This window comes from Macaca mulatta, chromosome 15 (genome assembly GCF_049350105.2).
Source record: "Macaca mulatta isolate MMU2019108-1 chromosome 15, T2T-MMU8v2.0, whole genome shotgun sequence".
In the NCBI taxonomy this organism is placed as follows: domain Eukaryota; kingdom Metazoa; phylum Chordata; class Mammalia; order Primates; family Cercopithecidae; genus Macaca; species Macaca mulatta.
Genome location: NC_133420.1, coordinates 99,165,331 through 99,187,667, shown reverse-complemented (window position 1 = coordinate 99,187,667; position 22,337 = coordinate 99,165,331). Strand labels below are relative to the sequence as shown.

At 40.6% G+C, this 22,337-nt stretch overlaps 1 protein-coding gene across 8 annotated transcripts in view; it reads left to right on the top strand.

Annotated features, from left to right (window-relative positions):
- DOCK8 (dedicator of cytokinesis 8) overlaps nt 1-22,337 on the top strand; it is a 238,624-nt gene that overhangs the window by 44,769 nt on the left and 171,518 nt on the right. For 3 of the 8 annotated variants that reach the window (XM_077966186.1, XM_015117845.3, XM_015117843.3), the window contains exons 2-3: nt 6,708-6,810; nt 20,916-21,091. In XM_077966186.1, the coding sequence (XP_077822312.1) occupies nt 6,708-6,810; nt 20,916-21,091 (279 nt within the window). Of the gene's footprint in view, nt 1-6,707; nt 6,811-7,559; nt 8,196-15,135; nt 15,337-20,201; nt 21,092-22,337 lie in introns of those variants that run through there. The other 5 variants (XM_015117850.3, XM_015117849.3, XM_077966185.1 and 2 more) reach the window with 4 other exon arrangements.

The window sequence follows — 22,337 nt, the reverse complement described above, 5'->3', positions numbered from 1 at the left end:
TTGTTTATTTATTTATTTTTTATTTTTTGAGATGAAGTCTCACTCTTGTCCCCCAAGCTGGAATGCAATGGCATGATCTCAGCTCACTGGAAACTCTGCCTCCCGGGTTCAAGCAATTCTCCTGCCTTAGCCTCCTGAGTAGCTGGGATTACAGGTGTGTGCCACCACACCGGGCTAATTTTTGTATTTTTAGTAGAGACAGGGTTTCATCATGTTGGCCAGGCTGGTCTCGAACTCCTGACCTCAGGTGATCCACCCGCCTTGGCCTCCCAAAGTGCTGGAATTACAGGCTTGAGCCACTGTGCCCGGCCTAAACCTTGATTTTTAAAAAATACTACCCTGCCCTAACCTTGTAACTTAGTAAGTTTGGGGAGAGGGATGTATAACAACCTTTCACTGCTTATTTGATGTAAATCATTTCTAGTCCTGAAACAATGGCTATTTTTCAAGGTTTAATTATACTGTATATTGTGGTTGCATCCACATGTACACCCACAAATGTCTGTAATTAATATTTATTACTAACCTTGTACTTTACACTGTATTTGTGGAGTGTTTTACAATCGCTTGTTACCAAGAGTAAATTATATATTTGCTTTTCTTTACCCCACCCCTTTCACTATTGTTTAAAACATGTCAGATTCAGGAAAACCTCAAGAGACCCAAACCTCTTTCAATACTTATAGATGAAGTTTTTTTCCTTAATCAGTTTTAAAATCCATCCAGCCATTTGGGCTGCCGACCATACCAGCAGATAATGAAAGAATTTTCCTTCAGGGTCGAAAGCCAGGGAGAAGCCTTCCAGGGCTGTTTGGTTTCCTAGCACAGCTGCTGGAGTAGCTCGTGGTGCTGACTGATCTGCTTGGAGATTCTTGTGCATCTTTGTCTGTTAGAGCTGGAAAGATGCTCAGTGCTATAAAGCCCAGCCCCTTTGGTTTACATATAATGAAACTAAGACCCACCTTAGTCAACTAATGTGCTTAAACTCAAGCAAATGGCAAATGGCAAAACTCAGGACTCTGTCAATGAGTTTTCATTCTTTTTCTTTTTTCATTCTTTTTCTTTATTCTGCTAGATACATATTTTATAAAGAAATGAGGCAGCATGATGTTTAAAATACTTAAAGTGAGAATGAGAAAAACTGATGTCTACATGTCATGAAATGGTTTAAAAGTTTAAAGTGCATTGTCTTCTCCATCAGACCTTCTTTTACTAATTTTTTTCTCAAAATCCGGCTCAGAAATCTTGTTTTAAAAGCTCCCTAAACATTCCTAGGCAGAATTAGTAACTCTTTCCTCTTTGCTCACAAGGAGCTATGCATATTCCTGTAATAGAATATTTACCATATTGTAAGTATTCAATTATTCATCTGCCCTCCTCCCATCTACCCACTGGATCAGGCTTCCCAGGAGCAGCAACAGAGAGCCCAACAATTTGTGTGTTCTCAATGTGGAATGAATGAATGAAGGAAGGAATGAACCAACCATTCCTTCACAGTCTTGCACTATCAGTGAATCTTATGCTTTATTGGACATAAAAATCACCTGGAACTGCTGACTTAAAATACAGTTTTCCAGACCATACCACAAGAGATGGTAATACAGGACTGGGGTGGGTCCAGGAATTTGAATTTTTATCTAAGTAGCTGATGACTTAATGCAAATGGTCCAGCAGCCACACTTTGAAAGCTCTACTCTAGGATTAGTTGTGGTTCGTAGTCCCGATTGTATATCATAATTATTGCTGATCTGAAAAAAAACATAGAGCTTCTCTACCCACTCCCTACCACCAATCCATCACCACCATTCTGACTCCTTAATCACAATGGGTATTGACATTTTAAATAAATCGCAAGGCTCCCTTCCAGTAAAATGTATGAAAATAAAGAAGATAATACTTCTAAGCTATTTTGAGTTCCTTAGAAGAAGGGTATCTTAGCTCATTAAGGAAATATTATCATGATATAAATCTAGCATCATGAAACTTATCTTGGGCATGTCAAATTTGGTCTGAGAATCAAATGTAGAGGAAAATAAAACCCACACACAGTACCTGCATAGAAATGGAACCTGTGCAAACACCTGCTTTGGTTGTGTTCTTTTTTGTGGAGACAGATGTCCCCCTTCACTGGGACCAGTGTAGAGATGAAAAGATTGATTTGGACATTGGGGTGCTATATGTTCCTTTGGGACTGAAGTTCCATATTAAGAAACCTAATAGCCAACATTTACATAACTTTTAAACACCCCAAGTAGTACGCTCTGTCTGCGCACTCTTTTATATATATGTAATTTGTTTGTTTGTTTTTGTTTTTGTTTTGAGACAGGATCTCACTTTGTCACCCAAGCTGGAGTGCAGCAGGCATGAACACAGTTCACTGTAGCCTCAACCTCCCAGGCTCAAGCAATCCTCCCACCTCAGCCCCCCGAGTTGCTGGGACCACAGGCACACACCACCATACCTGGCTAATTTTTGTAATTTTTGTAGAGACTGGGTTTCACCATGTTGCCCAGGCTGGTCTCAAACTCCTGAGCTCAAGTGATCCACCTGCTTTGGCCTCCCAAAGTATTGGGATTACAGGCGTGAGCCACTGTGCCCAACCATATGGATTTTTTTTTTTAATTGTGAACTTACATAACTTCACAGGAGACAGACCTGAATGAGGTAGTTATTAAACTACTTTGTGACTATGGAAAGTATTTCTGATCCTTGTAGTATATTTCCATGTATATTGTTATATTGTTGTGTGTTTGTATTTAGTTGCTCATACTATTTTTTACTGTAGCTTACTTTGTATGCAGGTTTCCATGGGTCAACCTAATTTATATTTTTGTCATTTTAAATGGAAAAATGATATCCCATATATTTTATACTGTTATTTGTTCAGTGTTCTTTCCAATGTGGGATGCTTTGGTTATTTCCAGTTATTTGCTATCATACTATCATATACAGAGTATTATGTTCATTTCCGCTCAAAATTATATTTTTGTTTGTATGAACTCCATGGTGTATATTTCCCAAAGTGGGATAGTTAAAGAGTTAACAGCAGTTTTATAGTTCTGGTTGCATATTACATTATTACTTTCCAGAGACACAGAGCCAATATACAACCCCACCAGGGGTGTGCGGCATGCTGGTTTTCCCACAGCTTGACCAACATGGAATTTTATCATTCCAGCCTATTTCTGCTAGCTTAATATGTGTGTAGGGCCTCACTGGAGATATTTTATTTTGAAGTTCTTCAAATGATAGGAAGCAATTCTTTTCCACGTGGAATGATTCACTATTTTCGGTTTAATGACAAACCATTCATATTTGACAGTTTTGAAGTGACAGGTTTAATTGCCTTCTCTATAGGGTTCTGTAGGGAGAGAAAATAGGAGTGCTATTAGGTATTGGGTTAGGCTCAAAGTGTCAAGGAAGAAGATTAGTTGTGTAGCTCTGAATTAGGAAACTGGTATATGGAGGACTGGAACAGAAATACCAGTTGACTCTGTTTAAGAAAGGCTAGAGGGCAGGAACATTCTGATTTCATGATGACAAAAATACCAGAGTTTTGACACAGGACAACAGGTCTTGCTTCAAAATGCAAGCAAGACCCTGTCCTTCCTGCCTCTTTGATCCTCTCACAATGCCACTTTCTTTCCTGAACAGTTTCAGATATTCTTATTTCACATCAACCACTCTGGTCTATAATAGGACCAGTTTTAGAATGACCGGGAAACTAAGACATATTATTTGAGAGCTCTTGGGGGAAGACCTGGAGGCAGCAGTCCCAGGAGAAGTCAGTCTTATCTGTAAAAAGGTCAGCTTGATCACAGAAAAGGGCTTTGGCTTGGTTGTGTTGGCCCTCTATGGCTTATGATCCTCTTTTCAAGTAAGCAAATAAATGATTGCAGTGTTGGTTTGAGTCCTATGGTGCCAAACACAAGATACATTGTTGCTCATGCAATATAGACTTTTTGTTTTGGACAGTGGTCTAATCTGTTGATTTTTTAAAAATCAGTGACTGTCCAACTTATAATTAAAATCAGTCTATCAAACACTTGGAGACAAAATCTGAGGTTATTCTTTCATTCCTAGTTGCCACACTAATTTTTTGCCTTCACTTTTGTCTATGTAGAATATTTACATGTACACCTATCTCATTCTATTTAGATATAACTCATATACTACAAAATTCACCCATGTGTACAGTTCAGTGATTTTTAATATATTCACAGTCATCACTACAATCAATTTCAGAACATTTTCATTACTTCAAACAGAAACCCCAAACTCATTAGTAGCCACTCTCCATTTCTCTACAATATCCCCAACCCTAGGTGACCACAAACCTACTTTCTGTCTCTATAGATTTTGCAATTCTGGGCAGTTCATATAAGGAATCATAGAACACGTGATCTTTTGGTTTAGCTTATTTCACTTAGGATAATGTTTCCAAGGTTCATTTATGTTGTGGGGTATATGTACTCTCTTCCTTTTTATTGCTGAGTAATTTTCCATTGTGTGGATATACAACTTTCTGTTAAGTCATTCATCTGTTGATGGACATTTGGATTTTTTCCATTTTTTGGCCTTTATGAATAATGCTGCTATGAACATTCATGTGTTAGTTTTTGTGGGGAAGTGTGGTTGTCCTTTTTATTTATTTATTTTTTCAACAGAGTCTTGCTCTGTCGCCCAGGCGGGAGTGCAGTGGTGTAATCTCGGCTCACTGTGACCTCCACCTCTCGGGTTCAAGCGATTCTCATGCCTCAGCCTCCAAAGTAGCTGGGATTACAGGCACGCACCACTACACATGGCTAATTTTTTTGTATTTTTAGTAGAGACAGGATTTCGCCATGTTGGCCAGGCTGGTCATGAACTCCTGACCTCCAGTGATCTGCCCACCTCAGCCCCGCAAAGTGCTGGGATTACAGGTGTGAGCCACCACACACTGCCAGAAGTATGTTTTCATTTCTCCTGGGTATATACCTATGAGTGGAATTGCTGGGTTACATGGGAGCTCTGTTCAAATTTTTCAGAAACTGCCAGATGGCTTTCCAAAATGGCTGCACCATTTTATATCCCAACCAACAGCATATGCGCGCTCCAGTTTCTCCACATCCTTGCAAACACTTGTTACTGCCCCTCTTTCTTGTTATAGCCAGCCTAGTGGTTGTGAAATGACATCTCATTGTGTTTTAATCAGAATTTCCCTCATGGCTAGTAGAATACTTACTTCCTATCCTAGTATTTCCTTATACTTTAAAAAAATTAAAGAAAGAAAATGCTGTAGAAAATTAAGGAGCACAATTTATGCTTGCCGCTACAGCTTCCTCTGGGGTTTCACAAACTTCCTTGACTCATCACATAAGGGGCCACCACTAGGATGAATGTGCTCCAGCCTTATTCTTCCAATCTTCTCTCCATTTGTCATTCAGAATCCTGGGAAAGAGAGATGCTTGTCCTGCCGTGAGTTATGTGCCCACTCTTTTGATTTGTGTTTCTGCCTAGACAGTGCACAGCATGAGCGTGGGCATCTTGAAAGGAAATTGGGGTGCCCTTGAAGGAGAATAGATGCCAAAGTTGAGACAAGAGCCTAGTTTCCTGCCTCTCTAGGTGTAACTCATTGCCAAGGTCAGGAGCAAAGCAAACCATGTAGGAAACCTCATCATGCGGGGCAGTTAATAAGTATGCCCTAGCACACATTTGCACAGAGAAAACCTAATAAGCTTCATTTGTAATATTTAAGTATTACATTTAAAGTAACAATGTTTAAAAATTTATATATACCCTCGTTGGATACGAAGCATGTTTAAAATATATGATCTCATTTGATCCTCTATAATCTCTGTTAGTTTCTAATTATATTCAGTAGCGGTATTGGTATTGTATGTTTTGGCCTCATTGTGGTTTAAATACACTTTCGTGAACTAGCCTGAGAATCTAACCACCAACACAATGATGTAATAAGAAAACGTGCTCTGAGTTCCAAACAAATGGCTAACAGATGAGTACTCAGAAGTCAACTTGTTCGTAAGCTGGGGTATCACTGGCCAGCAGTCACATGCCAGCAGGTGTAAGTAGACAGTGAGGAACAACTTCCTCTCATTTGTGTGGCTCCCTAAAGTATTGGCTGAGCATTGTCCACATGGGTGATGCAAAGGATCACTCCACCAGGAGCAGTTTGGAAAAAATATAATCATTGGGAATTCCTGTAGCATTGAAGGTGCCTACAGGGAGGCAGAAGTGTTCATATAACAGTTCTCTGGTGTTCTCTGTTGTAGCAGCCAGTCAGCCAAATGGGTTCAGCTGCTTGAAATGAGAAAGGCTGGATCAAAATGGCAGCTCAGGATTTAAAGGATTCTAGTCAGAGACCAAACATCCTCACATAGAGAAAACTCTGAATGGCTGGGGGAAAAGGAGTCAAATGCCCTGGATCTTTTTCTTGGGCCTCAAAGTCCTCCTTCTGCCATCATCCTTCCAGTATTGGGCAGGACCCTGACTGCAGGCATCATGGCCTCTGTGAACTTCTCAAGGGTATGTATTATCAGACAAAAACTACAGTGTCCACTCACAGGCCACTGAGGGTATCTTAGTCAGTTCTGCTCATCACCCAGCCAAGGCCTACGTTTTATAACATGGTATCAAAGATTGCATCTAAAATTGCAATGATTTCTTAAAATAATCATTTCATTTAGATTTTTCTATTTTAATCCAAGGTATTCTTCAGCGGAAATAAGGAAACAGTTTACTCTCCCACCAAACCTTGGCCAGTATCATCGACAGAGCATAAGTACCTCTGGCTTCCCCTCTCTTCAACTAGTAAGTATGAGTTCCAGGTTTACTTAGCGGTTGGTCAAGTGCGAAAGTGCTCAGGGTATGTGTTTGCCTCCTGCTCCTTAGATCTTCCTACCATCACCTCACATTCTCCAGTCACCACATCCTAACTCTGTGACTGCGTCTGGACATCAAACAATATCCCTCTCTCCCTCTGCCAACCAGTACTTAGGGTGCATAATAGAACCTCTGGGAGCTGTGGTTTTGATGTCTCCAGACTAGGTGGGCTTCCAGGCTACTCAGTCTCATCCAAATTATGGTTCATATTTGGGGGAGAAGGGCTAGCTTGAAAACTTACCACGATTTGTAGTATGCATTTTTTTGGAAAAGCCTATTCCGAAATCCGAAATGCCGAGTTACAGACCTCCTTTTTGTAAAATCATTTTCTTGCTAGTATAATTTACATATAATAAAATTCACACATTTTAGGTGTGCAATTTGGTGAATTTGGGCAATTTAGAGTCACTTAACCTTTACTCAGTCAAGATATAGAACACTTTCTTTATCCTAAAGAGTTCCCCAGTGCCCTTTTACAATCTCCTCTCCCAATCCCCCCCCCCAGGTCACACCCTCCAACTCACGCAATCTCTGATTCACTTCTGTCACTATGATTTTGCTCTATCTGGAGCTTCATATCCTGTTACAGTATGTACAAACCTTCTTTTTTTGAGACAGGGTGTCACTCTGTCACCCAGCCTGGAGTGCAGTGGGTGATCTCGGCTCACTGCAACCTCAACCTCCCAGGATCAAATGATTCTCCTCCCACCTCATCCTCTCAAGTAGCCAGGACTACAGGCACATACCACCACACCTGGCTAATTTTTGTACTTTTTGTAGAGACAGGGGTCTTGCTATGTTTTCCAGGCTGGTCTTGAACGCCTGGGCTCAAACGATCCTCCTGCCTCAGCCTCCCAAAATGCTGAGATTACAGTGAGCCACTGCGCCTGGCCCTAAACCTTCATTTTTAAAACACACTTCCTCTTAAGTTGAAGATTGCCTACATTTTTATATCAATGCCAATTGTTGAGTGTGCCTATATATGTTATATTATTTGAGCACTAAATGCCAGATGTGTGCCAAGTGAGATAAATCTGACAAATGAGATGGTTTGTAAAACCAGAAGTGAATATTCACTTCCTTTGTGAGAGAGCTCCAGCCCTCCTGTACTCACTTCCTCACACAGCACAGCAGCACTCTCTTGCTGGTTCTGGTGGTTATCTTGAAGAGGTTAGGTTATTTTTTGTTTCTACTTATTACTTCAAAACCACTTCTGCTCTTAGAAATTTTGTAACCTTCCACTCAGTTTCCGGTAACCGCCATTTTGTCTCCTGTAACAATTTACACGCCGTGTAACTGTGAATCTTTTAAAGGTATGTTTTACTGAAGTGATTTCTGGTTATTTCAGAAGGATAATTTGTGTGTTGTGTCATTAATGAAATAGTAGTACTAAAAAACCTATAGCATCTTTTACTGCAAGAGGTAACTTTCCATGCCATTTTTTCAGAAAATCTACTTATGACTTAAGTGGCTTGCTAGACTGCCCTTTTTATTTGTACTTTTCCTGTGTGTTTCAGGATTGCAGAGTATAATAAAAACATATCAAGTGCATAATGTGTCCATTTTTAGGTATATTAGATTAGCTTTACACCAAGATAAATTAGATATGCTTCTTGGTTTAATTTGTGCTAATATATATTTAATTGAAAATCAAATAATATTTTTTAAAAGATTGACTGAAGCTGTATTCCAAAATATGCAAAATTTAGTTTAAAATAGATTGGATACACTTTTAAATTTTAAACAAGGTAGAGGGTTTTAGTGCTTTGCTTTTAAAAAATAAATGAAGACTGCAGCTTTCTGCAGTAGCTGTCTTGGGAAATAGTGTGGACATCACTCCTAAGAGACATTAAGGAAGTTTAGCTAACAGGCTTTAACCCTTTCTCTCCATACCAGCTTTTACTTTTTTTTTTTTTTGAGACAGAGTTTAGCTCTTGTTGCCCAGGCTGGAGTGCAATGGCACTATCTCGGCTCACCACAACCTCTGCCTCCCAGTTCAAGCAATTCTCCTGCCTCAGCCTCCTGAGTAGCTGGGATTACAGGCATGCATCATCACACCTGGCTAATTTTGTATTTTTAATAGAGATGGGCTTTCTCCATGTTGCTCAGGCTGGTCTCAAACTCCCGACCTCAGGTGATCTGCCCACCTAGGCCTCCCAAAGTGCTGGGATTACAAGCATGAGCCACCTTGCCCGGCCACCAGCTTTTACTTTAATGCTGCAGCCTTAAATTTTTTTTTCAGGGAAATTATTTTATGTAAAGTTACAAAGGAAAATAATGGTTAATATTTGTAAGCATTCGTTTGGTAGTGTGCTGCCTCCTCAGTAAGTTTTGATGGAAGTGAATTTTGATGAATTACTACATTAGCTGGGTAGTGAAGTTAACATGTGGCTTTGCTGTCCATTTTCTAAGAGAAGATATCAAGAAACTAGCAACAATAAGTAAAATTGTTAAATTATGCAAGAATCACATGTTCCTACCTATCATCATTTAGTCTTGGTTCTATTTGCATGTGAATATCCTTTAAAATATATTACTCCCAGTTATTCCGCTTTACTTTTCTGAATCTCTTTTCCCATCTCTCGACTTCAACTTCAGTATATAGCCCTTGTTCCTTCTACCTGGAGAACAGAGGCATGTGGAAGCCCAGAGGATTGAATTCTTCTTTTTTTCTTCTTTCTTTCTTTTCCTTTTTTTTTTTTTTTTTTGATGAATAGTCTGCTTAGGAAATCCCATCTCTGTAATATTTACCTGGTATCGTGTTGTAATGTCAGAATGAAGTGGCTGTTCTTCCCCTTAAGTCATCGTCCCGAATGAAGGTTCCCCAAAAGAAATCATCAACTTACATGGTGATTTCCTTTTACCTTTAAAAAAAAATATTTCTTTTCATGGAAAGATAATGGAACGTGTTGGTAAGATTCATTTCTAGGAAGGCAAAGGAGTAGTTCATCATCTAAAGACTCTCAGCCTAAAGCTGTTTTAGAAAACGTTCCTTAAGATGAGAAACCGTAGGTTTTCATTGCATTATTTTGGCTAGTTGAAAAATAAGACCAAGTGTGTTCTGACCTTCGTTTCTCTTACCTTTATTTTTACAATGGCCCACTTGCTGATACAAATGGTTATTTAATTTTTAAAAGCATTTAATTGAAGTCAAGTTATTTAGAACCTAATCAACTACACGTCTTTGTTGTTGCTGCTGTTTTGCAAGAGTGAAGAGCTTGGAGTCAGATGAATCTGGGATGAAGTACAGGTGTCATTTGTTAGTCATGTAATTTGTGACAAGCCACTTAATCTCTCTGAAGACTTCAGTTTCTTCATTTGTAAATTGGCATAATAATGCTGTCCCTACTAGGGAATATAGAATTATATAATAGGTCCTTTGTATATATTGGCTAATATTGCTCTCTTATGATTTGGCACTGTGGTGACACTGTGGGAGATTAAAAGAAGATGTGAATAAAAGGTGACTTCAGCTTCGAAGGGCTTTATGATTCATTTGGGAGAACAGGTAATATACAGTATCTGTACTGGCTTCAAAAGTGGCAGGTGTTTAGAAGAGAAAAGGATACATGATGTACTAGGAGGCAAAGGCTTGATTGAGAAGGCTGAGAAGACTTAGAGTAAGGGTCCTCAGCCCTGACTGGACATTAAAATTATCTAGAGACAATTCAATGAGAATTCCTGGGGGCGGGGACCAAGCATCAGTATTTTAAAGTTCCCTGGGGACTTTAACTTGAAGCTCAGGTTGAAAATCATTTAAAGAACTTTGTTATTTATTTATTTAAATTTTTAATGTATTTTCTGAGATGGAGTCTCGCTCTGTCACCCAAGCTGGAGTGCAGTGGTGCAATCTTGGCTCACTGCAACACCTGCCTCCCAGGTTCAAGCTACTCTCCCGCCTCAGCCTCCCTAGTAGCTGGGAACACAGGCGTGTGCTACCACAACTGGCTAATTTTTGTATTTTTAGTAGAGACAGGGTTTCACCATGTTAGCCAGGCTGGTCTTGAACTGCTGACCTCAAGTGATCCACCTGCCTTGGCCTCCCAAAGTACTTGGATTACAGGCGTGAGCCACCATGCCTGGCCTATATTTATTTTTATTTTGAAACGGAATCTCCCCCTGTCACCCAGGCTGGAGTGCAGTGACGTGATCTCGGCTCTCTGCAACCTCTGCCTCCTGGGTTCAAGTGATTCTCCTGACTTAGCATCCTGAGTAGCTGGGATTACAGGTGCCCGCCGCCATGCCTGGCTAATTTTTGTATTTTTAATAGAGACGGGGTTTCGCCACGTTGGCGAGGCTGGTCTCGAACTTCTGACCTCAGGTAATCTGCCCGGCTCGACCTCCCAAAGTACTGGGATTACAGGCTTGAGCCACTATGCTCGGCCCATTTAAAGAACTTTAAAGGTAGAAGTATTCCAAGTAGGGGGAAAAATATAAAGAAAGGTAACACTTCTTTTTTCCTGTGCGCTTTGAATTTCAGAAGGTGTAGTAAGCAAAGGCCACTTACTAACCCTGCAGATATATCCTAAGAAAATACAGTGGCTTCTGTCATCAATCTGATAAATCAGATGAGAGGAAGGGTGTATGTTTCATGTTGATTTTTCTTTTATTGGGGTTTTAAAAAACTCTGTAAATGTCAGGTCTGATGATGTGTGTATAAACATTTTCGAAGAAGATAAAATATTTTTGAATTTTGCATTTTTTAGTATGAAGGGGATCCATCATTTGAAGTTGGTTTTCTAGACGTGATGATAAACTTGTCCCAAGTCTGTTTGACACTCCTACCAAAATCCTTTGTTACCAGGGCTAGAAGGCGGCTGTGGTTAGTAAATAACCCTGTGTGTAGACTCACTCATTGAATTTTGGCATTCTCTGTTGCCACAGCTGTGTGAATGGATTAACCAGAAACCCTCTGATGCCAGCTGCCTATTTAGGCAAACAAGTCTATAATCAGTACCTCTGTTAAAATGAAACTGTAAAATACTATTTTCTTTTTATTTATTTATTTATTTAGAGACAGGGCCTTGCTCTGTTGCCCAGGCTGGAGTGCAGTGGTGAGATCTTGGCTCACTACAACCTCTGCCTCCCAGGCTCAAGTGATCCTCCTGCCTCAGCCTCCCAAGTAACTGGGACCACAGGCACACCATTGCACCTGGCTAATTTTTGTATTTTTTTTTTTTTTTTTTTTTTGTAGAGACAGAGTTTCGCCATGTTGCCCAGGCTGGTCTTGAACTCCTGAGCTTCAGCGATCTGCCTGCCTTGGCCTCCCAAAGTGCTGGGATTACAGGCATGAGTCATTACACCTGGCCTGATTTCTGGTTGTTCAAAGTAGAAGCCAGGCACAATGGCTCATGACTGCATGTAATCCCAGCACTTTGGGAGGCAGAGGCAGGAGGATAGCTTGAAGCGAAGAGTTCAAGGCCAGCCTAGGCAACATAGTGAGACCTCATCTCTATAAAAAGTTTAAAAAAAGAAATTAGCCAGACATGGTGGCACACGCCTTTCGTCCCAGCTACTTGGGAGGCTGAGGCAGAAGGATCACCTGAACTCAGGAGTTCAAGGCTGCAGTGAGCCATGATTGAGCCACAGTACTCCAGCCTGGGCAACAGAGCAAGACCATGTCTCAGAAAAGAAAAGAGAAGAGAGGAGAAGAGAAAAGGAAAGAAGAGAGGAGAGGAGAGGAGAGGAGACTAGAGGAGAGGAGACAGGAGGTGGGGAGGGGAGAAGAGAGGAGAAGAGAAGAGTGGAGAGGGGAAGAGAAGAGAAGAGAAAACATACAGAAGAAGAGTAACATACAAGATAAGAGTTAGGAGACCCTGTCTCAGAGAAAAGGAGAGGAGGGGAGGGGAGGGAACAAGAAAAGAAAGAGTTAGGATCTATGCCCTAAGGAAGTAAGGAGGATTTGAGACATTGTATAAGTGGTTAATAACCTTAAGCTACATATTTTATGGAGGGAAAAATCCTATTTTTAAAAGTGAGAATAGGAAAGTTTTGAAGTAAAATGGAATGAATTAGCTGGACCATAACGGCTCTGACTGAAGAAAAGGATGTAAAAAGCCACATCCTGGATATGTACCAAACACCATGGTTACATGGCATGTTTGTATATGTAACATTTATTGAAAAAAAAAGTCTCATAGCTTAGAAGGCATTCATTTTTTTAATGTGTATAGACTTCTGTGCAATAAAGCAACCTTTTTTCTTTTACAGCTCAGGATGACTTAAATGTTTAATTGCCTGATAAATATGGTCCTCTTTTATTCCTCTGATTCTATTGTTCTTTTGTACTTCATCTTTCAAGGAGTTGGGCTATTATTAGGTTTCATTGGTTGCACTGGAAGGGGCATGATGGAAAATGAAGATCTCAAGATAGTTTTCATGCAAATTCACAATGGAAGATAAAACAAAAGAGTGGCAGGCATTCTGCACACAGAGCAGACATTTCTTTGTTGTCATTGTGCAGTAGAGGAATCAAGTCAGCCTTGGTGAAACTAGAGTGATGCCCATGGTGGCATGTCAGCATCTCCCTCTCAGTGGCATCAGTGGAAGATTGTTGTTGGTGGAAGCAGGGAAGTGTTTAGTCCATAAAGTATAGAACTTTGATATCACAGAAGCTAGAAGAACTTTACTGCCTTCAGCTTCGTTTAAAGATAGTGGAGAGCTTATTCATTCATTTGAGAAATATGTATTGGGTCTCTGTGTCAGAAACTGCTGGCACAGAAGTGAGATTGAAGATACAACAGTGAATACAATAGAGGGCCTATCCTCATAGAGTTTGCCTTTCAGAATGAGGGACAGACACAGACAAATAGTAAATGTTGATTGTATCAGAGAGTATTGAGGGCTTTGAAGAATGAAATCGTGACCCAGAAGAGATGCTTTTAGATTGGGTCATCTGTGAAGGCCTCTATCTGGAAAGGAAACACTTGGGCAGAGTTCTGAATGAACTTGACAAATATCTGAAGGAAAAATATTCCAGTCAGAAGGAACAGTAAGTGCAAAGTCCCCAAGACTTCAATATGTGACATGCTTCAGAAACAGCAAGGAAGCAGAATGAGGCCTGAACAGAGTGGGCAGTAGGAAATGCAGTCATAGAGAAAGCAGGACTGGGTCACAGGCCTCAGACACTGTAGAACATTGGCTTCTACTCTAAGACAGGAAGCTGCTGTGAACATTAAGATTAGGTGTGGAACCATCTGACTTTTTATGAGGATCACTCTGGCTGCGGTGTGGAAAATAGACTGGACGAGGGAGGGCAGTTAGGAAGATGTCACGGTAACTCAGGAAAGCAATGGCAGTGCTTTGGACTAGGGTGGTGGCAGGAGAGGTGAGAAGTGTTTGGATTCTGGATGTATTTCAGAAGCAAAGTGGATAGGATTTTCTGATGGATGATATGTAGAGTGTAAGAGAAAGAGAAGAAACAACATTGACTTTAATGTTTTCCACCTGGGCAACTGGTGGACTGGAATTGCCACTTGCAGAGGTGTGGAGGTATGGAAGGTATGGGAAGAGCAGATTGCCAGGAAGGTTAAGAGTTAGTTTTGAACTCATTGTGTTTGAGAGGTCTGTTAAAGTACCAAGTAGTGATGTTGAGGTGTAATTGGAAAGGTCAACCTGGAATTTATGGCAGAAGTTGAGGCTGCAGATATAAACTTGTAATTAAAAAATGTATATTCAAAGCCATGGGAGTGGATGAGATCATTTGAGATTAAATGCAGATTGAGAAGAGATTTAGAATTGAACTCCGGGGCACTGCATAGTAGGAGGAAAACCTAGTAAAAGTGGTATCTGTAAGGTAGAGTAACCAATGATCACAATTTGCCAGGGACTGAGAGTTTTCTCAGTACATGAGACTTTCAGAGACTGGGACACCCTGAGACAAGTGGTTGCCTAGTGTCTGATTGCTGTAGGACCCCAGCAGTATGTGTTGAATGAATGAAAGGAGGTGTATCAGTCAGGTTCAATTAGAGCAACAAAACCTGTAGGAAATCCATATGGATGTGTATGAAGGTATTGGCTTAGCCTACTAAGCTCAAAAGTCCACAGGGGAGATAGTCAGGAAGGACATATTCCAAACAGAGTGAGCCCCCTTGGGCACAAGCTGAAGCCTGCAGTCTGAACTGCCAGAGCTTCTACCTTCTTAGAAAAGGCTTCCAACTGGCTAAGTCAGGCCCACCCAGGGTAATTTCTCCTTTGATTAACTTAAAGTCACCTGTTTAGGGACTTTAATTACATTGGCAATATTCTCTTCACAGAAGCACCTAAATGACTGATTGTGTAAATGGAAAAAGGTGTGTGTATGCTACAAAATGGCTGCAGTCTCCCTTCTGTCCTCCAGCTCTTACAGGAGAACTCTCTTGTAGCTTACCCTGTCTGAAAACATACTGGAAAGGGAATTCAAGGAAATGTCATTCAGCCTAGCCAAGTTGACACATCATGAAACCATCACAAAAGGTAAAGCCTGGTTTAGGAACATTTGCATTTGCAGTCTTAAGTATTTTTGTCTTATTTTTCAAAGGGGTTGGGCACGGTGGCTCATGCCTGTAATCCCAATACTTTGGGAGGCCAAGGTGAATGGATTGCTTGAGGCCAGGAGTTTGAGACCAGCCTGGCCAATGTGGTGGAATCCTGTCTCCACTAAAATTACACTAATTAGCCAGACATGGTGGTGCATGCCTGTAATCCCAGTTATTCAGGAGGCTGAGGCACAAGAATTTCTTGAACCCAGGAGGCAGAGCTTGTGGTGAGCCATGATCCCGCCATGGCACTCCAGCAACAGAGTGAGACTCTGTCACACACACACACACACACAAAAACAGTTGTTTTGGTTTTTAATTTTTGATTTTCTCTTATGTTATTACATATAACAAATGATATATATAGTGTGAAAAATCATGATGTAAAGGTGACCTTCTTGAATTACTTTGATCTTCATTTAAAGTAGTCTTTGGTCTCCACTGACTAGGAGACCACATACAGCACAACAGCAGAGAAAACAAAACAGTTCATTTTCATGTTTGGCTTTTAAGCTTCCAGGGACCCAAGTCTTGCCTTGAACTGATCTTAGGAAATTCCTCATTCCCTACCCCACCCTGTTTCCAAACTTCATCCCTAGTGAAACGCAGTGCCACTGTAACTCTCTCCAATCTTTGTTTCCTTCTTTGGCTTACCACTAGATGTATGTATATATGTTTGTGTGCGTGTGTGTGTGTGTGTGTGTGTGTTGATTGCCTCATAGTAAAGCCTACTCTTGAGATTAAGACTCCTGATAGTTTGGAGAACAGAAATCTTTTTTGGTTCCTGGTTATTATTTGAATTTGCAAGAGGAACAACTGCTAGGAGGCCTAGTTAACAGTAGTTAGGGTCTGCACCCACTTGCCAAGGGCAAGACTAGTTTACATGACATTTAAAATGACCAATTTCCTCCCACTTTAGTTTCAGTGTAGAAGGAGTAGGGGAGACAAATTATTAAATGTCAACTTGGGTGTAATGCTAGAACCATACTCAATAATGCTGTCATTACTGTTTGTGCTTACCAGCTCTTGAGTACTGGAATAGATTCAGACCTCAAGAGTTTATGACTTTATCATCAACTGGGTATGTTGCCTTGGCACATTGCCACACAGTGCTCAATGATGATATATGTTCTTTATCAAATTCCCCCCCCAGATAATGGCATTATTTATGTGTGAGAAAGTTGCACATTTCACCACCTCACGGTTTATTAGAGTGCAGTTCCATGAGAACAGCTGTCTGTGCTCCTCTGTATCCCCAGTGGCCACCTCAGGGGCTCAGTATGCCCCACCCAGTAGATGCTCCGCACATCATTGCGGAGTGAGGAAATCAGCCATCCTTTTCTCCCTGGATAGTCTCTCCTGTAGATAACAGGGGCCGTTATCAACCAGGTTTTTCATCATTTGTGGCTTTGAATTTCAGGGACATGCCAAGTTTGAGGGGTTTTTTTTTGGGGTTTTTTTTTTGTTTTCTAGAGACAGGGTCTCCCTCTGTCACCCAGCCTGGAGTGCAGTGGTGTGATCATAGCTCACTGCAGCCTCAAACTCCTGGGCTCACGTGTTTCTCCCACCTCAGCCTTTGGAGTAGCCAGGAGTATAGGTGGTGCATCACCCCGTCCATCTAACTTCAAAAAAAATTTTTTTTTTGTAAAGACAGAGTCTTGCTTTTTTGCCCAGGCTGGTCTCAAACTCCTGGCTCAAGCAATCCTCTTGTGTTGGCCTCCCAGAGTGCTAGGACTACAGGCGTGAGCCACCATGCCTGTCCAACATGACAAGTATTACTCTCTGACAGGAAGTGGATTTTTTTCTCACTGATGATTGCACACAAATGTCATATCTCCATGACGCTTCTACTCACTAGTTTTACAGCTCATGTCATCTTGCTTCAAACTATGCTTCAGTATAATTTTGAAGTGTATATTTCCATTGCCTCTCCTTGAGTAATTGATATTCTTCACAATAAGTTTACATTTATTATCACTTTTATTTACTTACTATTATTACTCTGAGCAGCCAATCTTATAAGAAGCCCAGAGTGGAATGTGTGGGTCATGGTAAATATATTATTTGACTCACTTCCAAACACACTTACTATTGCCTGGTGTTTTGATTATTTCAAAATATACAGCTTTCTTGAAAGGCCTGCAAAAGAAAACAATCAAAATTACAGTGGTTAAGAACATGAGCCTGCCTCGGTTTGAATTCCAGATGGGCCAGTCCCTGGCTGTGTAATCATGGGAAAATTATTCAATCTCTAGCCTCACTTTCCTCACCTGTAAAATGAGGATACAGGCTGAGCATCCCTAATCTGAAAATGCAAAATTCAAAATGCTCCAAAATCTGAAACTTTTTGTGTGCCTCCATGACGCCATAAATGGAAAATTCCACACCTGACCTCACGTGACAGGACACAGTCAAAATACAGTCAAAACATTGTTTCATACACACAATACTTTCTTTTATTCGTATAAGTTTAAGTTGTACAAGTGCAGTTTTGCTACATGAATATACTGCAAGAGGTAAAGTCTGGGCTTTTAGTGTCTCCATCAACCAAACAGCGTCCATTGTATTCATTAAGTAATCTATCATCCCTTACCCCCTCCCACCTTCCCACTTCTCCAAGCCTTTCATGTCTAGCATTCTGTGTCCATGTGTATACATTATTTAGCTCCCACTTCTAAATGAAAACATGTTATATCTGTCTTTCTGTTTCTGAGTTTTTTCACTTAAGATAATGCCTCCAGTTCCATCCATGTTGCTGCAAGAGACATGATTTCATTCTTTGTTATGACTGAATAGAATTCTTCAGGCACAAAATTATTAAAGATATTGTATAAAATTACCTTCAGGCTGTGTGTATAAGGTGTCTATGAAACATAAATGAATTTAATGTTTAGAGTTGGGTTCCATCCCCTAGATATCTCATTATGTATATGTAAATATGACATGATACGAAAAATTCAAAATTCTAAAACACCAGTTGAACTCAACTTGCAGTAAGAATGCAGACCTCACAGGGTTATAGTGAGAGTTGTATGAGACAATCCTAGGCCAATTTCTTTGCACATCATAATGCTCAATAATTATTACTTAAATGGGTATAAACTTTATAGTAATGAGGTTGGGATTGGAAAAAAATGCAGTTTCATTATTTCCTATAGAAGTCATTCAATCCTGACTCTAAACTCTGTATTCCATGTGGTGGTTGGGTCGGGTGGGAGAGTCCTCTTTATCCTGTGGGATTGTTCCTGTGGAGGTGTCTGTGGCAGATTGGCAGATGCATTTGTCTTATGCATAGATGGTGTCTGTCATTTCCTCTGGCAGAGTTCACCAGTGTCCTAATGCAAACTCAGTTTCATCTGGCTCCTGCACAGGCTGATCTCTGGCTCCTTTAGCCCCTCCTGGTCCCTGTTGTTTCATTTTGAGAGGCACTCTTGTGAGGACTATAGTTGTCTCTTCAGCTGACCTTCAGGTCCCCAGTCAGAGCCAAGGGAACTGACTTTGTCCCTTCTCATAGCACCTGGAAACCCTAGGAAATGAGGGGAATGCTTTGCTCTCAGCTACTGAGGTTGTCCTGTCACCTTCTTTTCTGCCCTCCTTTGCCATGGCATAGGATACTATAAGTAAGCAATCTCATTACTCAGTATATACCCAGAGGAATGTAAATCATTCTACCATAAAGACACACGCACCTGAATGTTCATTGCAACACTATTCACAATAGCAAAGTCATGGAATCAACCTACATGCCCATCAATGACAGATTGGATACAGAAAATGTGGTACATATACACCTTGGAATACTATGCAGCCATAAAAATAAGGAGATCATGTCTTTTGTGGGAACATGGATGGAGCTGGAGGCTATTATCCTTAGCAAACTAATGCAGAAATAGAAAACCAAATAACTGCGTGTTCTCACTTACAACTGAGAGCTAAATGATGAGCACTTACCAAAACAAAGAAGAGAACAACAGACACTGGGGTCTACTTGAGGGTGAAGAAGGGTGCAAAGAGGGAGAGGAGCAGAAAAGATAATTATCCGGTCCTGGGCTTAATACCTGGCTGATAAAATAATTGTACAACAAACCCCCGTGACATGAGTTTAGCTATGTAACAAACCTTCACATGTACCCCCAAACCTAAAAGTTAAAAAAAAAATCCCAGACAGCAAATAGGGCATATTTTGCCTAATTTGTGGCTTCATCCTCACTCCCTAACTTACGTCACTCATGTCTCCTCCATCATCAGGGACAGCAAGAGTGGGGAGGGGATGGGGCATGCCACATCTCCATTCTCTGATCTGATTTCCTCTTGCCTCTTCAGCAGCACTTTGTCTCTCCTCTCCAACTTGAAGCCCTTATTGGTATATGGTTTCAAAGGGATGAAAAACCGGTTTCGTTAGTGCTTCCCTTGGATCTGCCCTTGTCTCCCATCAAGGCAGCGCAAGTAAAGAATCCAAGATGTTTGTTTTGTTGGTTCACTGGAGGGTAGAGATAGAGAAAAACAGTAACTTCCCTGCCCCCCAGCCCCAGCTTGGGCTGATGACTCCAAAGACTCAGCCATAAATGAACACTTCATAGAACTATTATTATTGTGACACAGATCTACTTGATCTAAGTGATTCTTTTACTTTCTTAGGGCGGTCATTCCTAAGTCTTTGGATTTCACAGAAAAGAAAATATATTTTAATTGAGGACTGACAAAGGTTGCCAACTTTTAATTTTATCAACTATAAGAACTATTTTTATAACTACCATCAATTTCTATTATTTCTTTTATTCCCCCTCTCTCCAACTGTGGAAGGTAAAATTGAAGAGCAAAGAACACTTCTTTCAAAGTGAGTAAATTTAGCCATATGAAAACTCAGCAGATTGCCCTGAGTTTGCCTGCATAGCTGCAGTCCAGTGGAAATTTCTTCCAGACCAGCACCAGTCAACCCAGTGACATTTAGAAATCACTGCCCTGGATTGTTTCAGCCACCAAAACACTTGGTATTCGCTGTCGGCTGTGATTATATATGACGTGCTTTCGAGAACCAATGTATAGCATAACTCAGGCCAAAAGAAACACTGTGCCTAAATCCTCAGCCAAGGAGTGTTGAGTTTGCCTGGATTTCTGGAAAATTGTCTCCATTCCCTACTTCACTGTATTTGGGTAAACAAAACATGGCCTTGGAGAGCTTTTGCGGGAGAAATTATAAAAATTCAGCGAAGCTTTGTGATCTCATTTTGGATCTCCTCAGGATTCCTCATCAAGTTGCAATTAAGGAGAGAAAAATTCCGCCTTGGGGTGTGATTTTAATTATTCACCGTGTTATGACTTGACTTTCTGTGCTGCATTTTTTTCCATATCACTACTTCTGTGTTTGACAGCTCCTCCAAAGAGTCGCTCTGTTTTATGCCAGGAGCGAAGTACTTACTAAGTCAAAGGAAGGCAAGGCAAACATCTACTATTGCCTTTGTGCTTTTACCAGAAAACCTGGTGAGAACCTCCTTTTCCTTTTCCCTGCCCCTCCAGCCTCAGTTTTATGACCCTGTGGAGCCGGTGGACTTTGAAGGACTTCTGATGACACACCTGAACAGCCTGGATGTGCAGCTTGCCCAGGATCTTGGGGACTTCACTGATGACGACTTGGACGTGGTGTTCACGCCAAAGGAATGTAGGACTTTGCAGCCCTCTTTGCCGGAGGAAGGGTAAATAGTTTTCTAAAATGTAGATGTGATTGGGATTGTCATGATTGTTTTCAATAAGTGGGTGGGGGAGATGCCCTCGATCTGAACTTAAAAAATAAATAAAATTACTCACTCCATTCAAATGTGTGGGACAACTATATGATATCATCACCTAAGTATAGGTAGTATAGGTAGTTTTGAAATTAGTTTGGCCAGAGCTTTTGAAAAGCTATGTGGAGACTAAGCCAGTGCAAGGGATGCAGGGGAACCAAATGAAATTCTCAAGAGGAGGTTAAAAGTGCAGGCTCTGGAGCCAGACCACCTGGCTGCCAGCTCAGTGACCTTGGCTGAGTCACATGACCTCCCAAATCCTCGGTTTCTCCATTTGTAAAAATGTCAAGACTTTTAATAATAACTACTGAAATGCCTCCATCCAGAAGCATTTTAATTGCTTACAGTTATGAGACTGGATCAAGTTAGAAACATAAGGTAAACCCACATTTATTGAGCATCTACTGTGTTCTGGATACTGAGATGAAAAGATGAATAAGTCAAAGTCCCTCTGAAGAAAGTGTCATGCAGCGCTAAAACAGTGGGGAGAGCTCTGTAGAATAAATATGTGAATAACTAATTAGGGCTTGAGTTTCTATAGTTGGTATTCTATATGTTTATAGGCATGGGCATTAGCTTTTGGTATCAAACTCACTGTGGAGTTGTAGCTAAATGAAACTCCTGTTGCTTCCAAAATGTAAAAAAGTAATGTCTCTTTGGAGGTTTAGGATAAACTTTTGTTTACATTTATTTTAAAAGCCAAATTAAGATTCATATCTTCCTGGACAGCTTCTACCTTCTCATCTTCCCCAGAAGGTCCCAGAAAGAAGATCCTGACACACAGCCCCTGCCCTCTTTACTCTGAGATATTCTAGTTCTATTTTGGATTTTATTTCATCACAGTATAAGGAGGTTGCATGATAATGGGGTGACATTATTGTGAACTGTTGCTGTCTTCTTCAGACAGTTCTCACTCACATAGGAGAACTGACCATATGTGTAGCTCTGATGTTTTAAAAATACACACTTTCCAGGAAACAAAAACATTGTAATTTTTGGGAAACATACTCCCCCATTTTCAGTCCATTTATTCAGGTATGACTTTAATATAAGTTAACACCTACTATTTTCATCTTTAGTGAAGAATCACTTTATTTATTCATTTATGTAAAATTTATGGATATTTCCAAATATGGTCAGAATCTTGGAAAAAACT